General features: G+C 45.0%; 1 protein-coding gene across 2 annotated transcripts in view; it reads right to left on the bottom strand.

The window, feature by feature from the left end:
- Positions 1–4,282, bottom strand: part of CENPA (centromere protein A) — a 6,270-nt gene extending 1,988 nt beyond the window's left edge. For both annotated transcript variants that reach the window (XM_012652477.1, XM_012652478.1), the window contains exon 1: positions 4,189–4,282. In XM_012652477.1, the coding sequence (XP_012507931.1) occupies positions 4,189–4,282 (94 nt within the window). The remainder of the gene's footprint in view (positions 1–4,188) is intronic.
- Positions 4,283–8,115: the final 3,833 nt, after the last annotated feature.

The following is an 8,115-nucleotide window of genomic DNA, read 5'->3' as shown; positions in this document are numbered from 1 at the left end:
GGTATTAACTGATCTTCACTTATGTGCACATATAGTAGTAACATTCATCGGGTGACAAGTAGGTTGGGGGAGGAGGGGATGGGTATATTCACACCTAATGGATGCGGTGCACACCATCTGGGGGATGGACACGCTCGAAGCTCTGACTCGGGTGGGGCAAAGGCAATATATGTAACCTAAACATTTGTACCTCTGTAACATGATGAAATAAAAAAAAGGGAAAATGATTGGAAAATAGGTGGTGCCTCCTAGCTTGGCTGAGACAGGCAAACTGTCAAACCCCTACAATGTAACCATATGTAACTACACTCCACAGAGCAAGATTTTTGTTTGTTTTATTCACCATTACCTTCAACTAGAAATCAGTAGATAGGTGTTAAATAAATACTTATTAAATGGATGAATGAATGATCCTTTGAGGTTTAAATACTAACTCCTCCATGAAGCCTTTCCTGAATCCTGATTCCTTTCTATCAGATGGGTCCCCTCCCTTCTCTGGACCCCACAGTACCTTGTGCATCTCTTACTTCTTTCTCATCCAGATTGGAAACTCAGTTATTTCGTTTTTAGGGTTTTGTCTTGTTTGTTTTTTTACAGCTAGAAGGAATCTGAGAAATTATCTAGTATAATTCCCTTGTCTTGATTATCCTGAGGCCCAGGGAGGTGAAGACAGATGGCCAGAGCTCATTAGTGGCCAAGCTGAGACCCCAGGAGTGGCCTAACTCAGTGCCAATGTCAGGCACTTGGGCTGTGGAATCAGAGACTTTGGATCAAATCCTGGTTCCAACAACAAAAAAGAAAAAAAATCTTAAAAACATTCCCAAAAATCAAAATCAGAAAACCCAGATTCTCTAATCAGAAATTTAAAACACTCGAATACAAAAAAAATTTCTACTTTACTCTTGTGTTGAAGAAAAAACTTAATTGGAATTTGACTATTTAAAAACGAATAACAACACAAAGTCTACATCTCAAACTTATGAGAGATAGCCAAAACAGTATTACAGGAAAAGTGCTTTAAAATGTACCTATTAGCGGGGGCGGGGGGAGGTAAACTCACGACTAAAGGACATGGGGAGCATTGTAGAGGGGAAGGGCATGCCTCTCACCCTCGCTTGGATGAGGCAAAGACATAAAATGTAACCAAAATGTTTGTACCCTCATAATGCCCTGAAAAAAAAAATGTACTTATTAGAATACAAGGACATTAAAAGAGAGCTGAACTAAGCATTCACCTAAAGGGTTAAAAGAGAATTAGTAAAATAAACCAAAACAAGTTAGAGCAAAAGAAATATTAAAGATAATAAATTAGGGTAAATGAAAGTTAAAGAAAAAGTAGTATACAGTTGCTCGATAAATACAACCAAGGACCAATAAAAATGAATGAACCTCTGATAAGTTGAACAAAAAAATTAAAAAAAGAAAAAACACATATTAAAAAAACATTTTGAAGGATAAAATTAGCTTCAGAAATATTATTCAAGGTCCAGCCAAGAAAAGAGAATCCACACCAACTAGTTCAATAGAAAGGGTTAAAGACAGTGAACTGATTGCAAGAGCTGCAAGAGTGAATAGGGGAAGGTGAGGCAATCCAGAAATGGCCTGTGCCAGGCAGCTGGCGGTGGGTGAGGTTAGGGAACATGGGCCAAACAGGGCAGTGTCCGAGGGACTGACTGGTGACATTTAAGAGAAAGCGGAAGGACCCATATCCAGGATACGAGATGCTGACACCTCCCTCCCTCCCCACCCACCACCAGTTGCAATCCCCAGTCACTGGAGGCAGCCTTTAATAAACAGACGCAGCAGTCACAGAAAATGAAAAGGTGAGCACAACTAAAGATCAAACAATTTAAAAAGGCCAACACTCTAAAAGAAAGGAACCAAACTCAACAAATAAAATAACCAATGTCAAAGGAATTTGAGTTAACAGAGAAAAGAGATAGAAGCTTGGGGAGAAATACAGATAATAACCTCAGAGGGGTAAGAGAGATATGAAATCCATGACCCAACAAGTGGTTTTGAAAAGTAACCAAATAGAGAGATCATGGAAAAGAACTAGGATTAGAAATTCAATAGTTGGATATTGAAATGCCAACACAAAGAGCATTTAGGATTAAATCCCAATTTAATCCCAAAGTAATGGGAAGCCAGGGAAGAGTTTTAAGCAGGATAGAGGCGATCCATTTACTAGATTACTCCAGCTGCTGTGTAAGGAAAGAACTAGAAAAAGACAAAAGTGGAAGTGGAATAGTGGCTGGTTAGTAGGCTCCCGCAGCCACTCTCAAGGGAGATGCTGGAGGCTTGGACTAGGTTGGTAGGAGTGGAGACAGTGACATGTGGAGGGATTAAGGATGCGATTTGGCGGTGGAATTGCTTAAACTTTGCATTTGGATTGGATATGGGAATATGAGAAAAGAATGTCTCCCAGGTTCTTGGCTTGAACAACTGGGTGGGTGGTTGTGCTATTTACTGAAATAGGGGAAATGGGGGCTGGGCACGGTGGCTCATGCCTGTAATCCTAGCACTTTGGGAAGCTGAAGCAGGAGGATCGCTTGAGGTCAGAGTTCGAGACCAGCCTGAGCAAGAGCAAGATTCCATCTCTACAAAATATAGAAAAATTAGCCAGGCATTGTGGTGTGTGCCTATAGTTCCAGCTACTCGGGAGACTGAGACAGGAGGACTGTTTGATCCCAGGAGTTTGAGGTTGCAGTGAGCTATGCCACTGCACTCTAGCCAGGGTGACAGAGTGATACCCTGTTTCACACACACGCACACACAACACACACAAAAGGGGGAAATGGGATGAAGAGGCTGGAGGGGAGTAATCAGAAGTTCAGTTTGGATGTGTTAAGTTTGTCACACCCAAGAGCATCCAGGTAGAAAGGCAGTTGGATAGGCCTGGTGCAGTGGCTCACGCCTGTAATCCTAGCACTCTGGGAGGCTGAGGCAGGAGGATTGCTTGATGTCAGGAGTTTGAGACCAGCCTGAGCAAGAGCGAGACCCTGTCTCTACTACAAATAGAAAAATTAGCCAGGCGTCGTGGCATAGGCCTGTAGTCCCAGCTACTCGGGAGGCTGAGGCAGGAGGATCACCTGAGCCCAGGAGTTTGAGGTTGTTGTGAGCTAGGCTGATGCCATGGCATTCTAGCCCAGGTAACAGAGCAAGATTTTGTCTCAAAAAAATTAAAAAAAAATTCCAACTGAAGCAACTGAAAGACTATTAGGATTAGTGAGAATTCAGCAAGTTGGCTGGATGCAAAGGTTAAATACTTAGGTTTTGGGAAAGAGAACAATCCCATTCACACCAGCAACATCTAAAAATAACCTACAATACACCTTTTTTCACCCTGCTCTTAGCTACACAGCAACAGAGTTAGAAGACAAGTGAAGCATCCATGGCTACCATGTACCACATAAGCACCTGCCACTTCCTGCCCTTGAGCCTCCCACCCACCAGCCCACAATACAGACACTGAGGACCACAGCCTCTATCCCTTTCCAGGGACACAACCTCCAGAAGGGAATAGGGTGAGCAGCGCCCAGCGGGCCTTTGTCCAAGGCCTAATAAAACCACTCACTGAAGGAAAAAAAACCCTGAATGACACCTCCTAAGAGTAGGATTGTTGTTTGAAATCGTCACAAAAAGCAGGCAATACTTTTGCAATTTAGAAAAGCACAAATACAGACATTTAAAAATCTTGTGTCTGCCAAAACAAGTTGTGCGACTTTGCTCAAGTTCCCTGGCCTGCCTGGGCCTCAATTTTCTCATCTGCTGTAAACGGGCAGGATATAAAGTTGAGATAATACACGAAAATAGTTTCACACAATGCCCAGTTAATGGTAAGCGCTCCATAAACGCTAGTACTGTGGTAACAGGAGGAGCTGGTGTTGGGAGCCAGGTTGCCTCGGCCGGTCCTTTTGCCCTTTCGGAACTGCCTGCTCCAGTCCCTCGCTGGGCTCGGCACGAAGTCGTGCCCTGAGCAGATGCTGGACGGTGGAACCGCTTTGTCCCTGGCCTAGGAGGGTCACGGGGCCGGGAGTCGAGGGGGTTCGGGTTCCACAGGCGAGCCTCGGTCTTCCGGTATGTGAAGTGGGGATGCAGGGCCGGTCGTGCACCCAGGCAGGCGGCAGAAGGGGGGTAGGCGGCTCCCAGGCAGGCGGCTCAGAGTGGCAGGTGCGCAGAGCTTACCTACGGAGGGGCGGCGCCGCGAGGGGCCGGGGGTCGGGTTCTCTTCGCGCCTCGTCGGGGTCTCGGGCTTGCGCCTCCGGCGGCGCGGGCCCATGGCGGGCCGCGGAGGGTCCCAGCGAACAGCCCCACGGCTCCGAGTGATCGGACTTCCGGGTCCGGAGGGCGAAAGGCTGATGTCTGGGGGAATTCTGGAGGGGGCCCAGCCGCCTTCTGTACCGCCTCGCGTTCAAATCGCCCGCCCTGCCTACTTCTCCGCCGGCGTTTTTTAAATCCGGAATCCTGAGACTCTCAGTGGCCAACTCTGGAACGCCCCTGGCGCAGAGCGACGGCAGGAAGGACCAATGAGAGTACGGGCCAGGAGACCAAACTGCTACGGTGATAGGACAGCAGGACTGACAGTGGAGTCAGCCAATGGGCATTTGAGGAAGTGAAAGGGGCGGGGATTTCTCCTGCCCTTTGCTTGTTCGTTGGGGTGCGGGTCCTTTAAGGGACCGGACTGAAGTCCTGGAGTGCCCTCTGGTCAAAAGAGGAAGGCTAAATTCTTCACGTGGATGGTGTGTTTGTAGGACGTTTCTGTAGACAAATCACTTTCCTCAAACATTTTATGTTTTGCCATGTCAACACTGAGGTGCGGTTCGAGCCCATGGGGCGCCGCGGGTAGGTCTGGGGCGGTGGGAGTGCAGTCGGCGTGGGAGTTTCTGCGTGTGATTGTAAGTGACCGGGTGAGCAAGTGACCTCCGCTGTGTGCGCGGTGATTGTTGTGACGGTGTGCGGCGTTTGGATCTGACTCGCCGTGGGTCGTTGAGTGTGTGTGACTGGGACCGTTTAGCAGGGATACCCACTTGTGTGACTGTGTAAGTGTCCGTGGGAGGAACTTTGTCGTCCATGAAATCACCATTTCCACCGAGCAGTCATTTTTACTAGAATATTCGGAAGCCTAAGAGTTTGGCAACTAAATTTAAACATTATGTCTATGGTGAAATAAATGTGGATTGTGAAGGACAAACAAAAACAACACTGAGGTGGCTTTTAAAGATGAGGAAACAGACCCACGGGGAATGTGACTAACCCTTGTTGCACCTGTGACCCTGCCAGGAACAACCCGCAAATTTAACTCAGCAGCCAGTTTAACTGCATGAACTTTACTGACGATTGGGGTCGTGGAGACAGCCAGGATAGGCAGGGCTCTGAGGACGAAGTCCAAGCAGGGCCAGATAGCGATAGAATCGTCCCAGGGAAACAAACACTGTCTTCTCTCCGTTGGGCATAATAAAAATTAAGGGCATGTCCCGGTGTGTAGAATTGAGGACTTTTTCTTTGCCCCAAAAATTCTTTTCTAAGGGGGCCTGGTGAGTCAGGCCTAACAATGATAAAAATCTCAGTAAACAGGTTTTCATGATGTGTTTTACTCTGCTATGTATAGCATCACATAAATGATAGGAGACCCTGATCTTAACTCAGGCATTCCTATCCGCTGATTCCTAGTCGTTTGGACAAAGCCTAACTCTTTCAGCGAATTGTCAACTAAAGAATCCCTAATCCACCTATGACTTGTAAGCCTCCTCTTTGAGATGCCCCACCTTTTTGGGCCAAACCAATGTATGCCTTCCATGTATTGATTATGACTTTACCTGTAATTCCTTTCTCCCCGAAATGTATAAAACCAAACTGTAACCCAGCCACAGCAAGTCCATTTGCTCAAGGTTTCTTGGATGTGGCTCCGGGCCATGGTCCTCAAATTTGGCAGAGAATAAACCTCCTTAAATTATTTTATAGAGTTTGTCTGCTTTCTGTTGATAGAATAAAAGGAATTTTAATTTTCTACATTTTTCTTTCTTGCATTTTCTAAATGTTCTACAGCCAACATGTACTGTAATCAGGAAAAATGTTAATTATAAAGTCAATGATTTTATGGAACACTTGTGCATTGCGGGTGGGAATGTAAAATGGTGCAGCTGCTGTGAAAAATAGTATGGTAGTTCTTCAGAAAATTAAAAATAGAATTACCATATGGTCCAGCAATTCCACTTCTGGCTATATATCCGAAAGAATTGATATATAGCCAGGGACTTGGACAGATAGTTCTACACCCATGTTGACAGCAGCATTATTCACAACAACCAAAAGGTGGAAACAACCTGAACGTCCATCAAGAGATGAATGAATAAACAAAACATGGTGTATACAATGGAATATTATTCAGCCTTTAAAAGGAAGGGAATTCTGACACATGCTACAACATGGATGAACTATCGGGGGTTCACAACATCCCCAATAAAGATAGGGTCCCCTGGCAGACTGTGTTGCAAGAGATGAATAAACAAAGACACAGAAACAGAAATACAATTTAAGAAAGTGGGGAAGTCAGGGGACCACCAGCACTCTGGTGCCAAGGTTGCGTCAACTGAAACCCAGTACTTGCTTTTTATTCTCTTTGCCATGTTGCAAAATACAATGATCTCATGTGAAAAAATCATGGGATACAATGATCAAAGTTTTCAGGGGTCCCCCCAAAATCACAAGGTGTACTAGTGTAATTTCCTTCTTTCTAGAAGTGAAAAACACATAATTTTTCAGTAGGCACAATCCTTTTGATCAAGGTAAATGAACTAATTTTATCCCAAGCTCAAGCTATGTACATGGATATCAATCTCTAACTTCAGTAGCTGTGACCCATTTGATCAAGGAACAAAGAAACTACATGCTTTCCACTGGGAGACTGGTTTTATATTAACTGAGGCATTGTTGAGAGAAAGGGAGAGAAGGAACTTGGCCCACTGTTCAAACAATGGAAGCCCTGAGACCCTTCTCCCTGGCTGACATATGGCTATCTACCTCTACAGCCATGAGAAGTTTTCATGTCAGGCCGCCCATGGCTTTTCATGCATGAGACCCCTTAGTCTCTGAGGTTGGAGCATGCTTTGCTGTACTCCCAAATTGCTGATATATGTCCCCCAACTAGGCAATTAACATCTGCCCTTATTTCAGGCTTCTGCTCAGGCAATTCCTTCACCTCCTATCCTCTCACGGCCTCAGACATAGCATCATTAAGTCCCAGTGGTCTTAATCCCATCAATGAACCTTGAAAACATTATGCTAAGTGAAATAAGCCAGCCACGAAAGGACAAATACTGTATGAGGTACCTAGTGTAGTCAAACTCATAAGACAGAAAGTATTAATAGGATGGTGGTTGCCAGGGGCTGGGGGAGGAGGGATGGGAAGTTAATGTTTATGGATGCAGATTTTCAGTTTGGGAAGATGAAAAAAGCTCTGGAGATGGATGGTGGTGATGGTTGCACAACCATGTCCATGTACTTAATGCCACTCAACTATACACTTAAAACTTGTTAAAATGGTAAATTTTGTTATGTATATTTTACCACAATAAGAAAAAAAGAAAGAAAAAGAAAGAGAGCAAAGGAAGGAAGGGAGGAGGGAAGGAAAGAAAGGAATGTTTTGACTAAAGACATTGAGGTATAGTCAAATCATAGAAAGATGATTGTTTTTCAATAATCGAGGTCAACATGGAGGCAAGAAATCCAGATACACCAGTCCTCAACACTTACTAATCAGACAAAACAAATCTTCACTCATTAATTCTACCTTAGACATATAGCCCCTTTGCTCAATTAGAAGTAGAGGCTGGGTGCAGTGGCTCACACTTGTAATATCAGCACTTTGGGAGGCCGAGGCAGGAGGATCACTTGAGGCCAGGAATTCAAGGCCAGTCTGGGCAACATAGTGAGACCCTGATCTTCATGAAAAAAAAAAAATTAGCTGAGTGTGGTATGGCATGTGCCCGTAGTCCCAGCTATTTGGGAGGCTGAAGCAGGAGGATCGCTTGAGCCCAGGAGTTCGAGGCTGCAGTAAGCTATAATTGTGCCACTGCATTCCAGCCTGGGTGACAGAGCAAAACTCTATCAAAA

Source organism: Propithecus coquereli, unplaced genomic scaffold (assembly GCF_000956105.1).
Source record: "Propithecus coquereli isolate 6110/MARCELLA unplaced genomic scaffold, Pcoq_1.0 Scaffold39, whole genome shotgun sequence".
Classification (NCBI taxonomy): domain Eukaryota; kingdom Metazoa; phylum Chordata; class Mammalia; order Primates; family Indriidae; genus Propithecus; species Propithecus coquereli.
The sequence above is the reverse complement of the archived record's forward strand: the minus strand, read 5'-3'. Positions and strand labels throughout refer to the sequence as shown.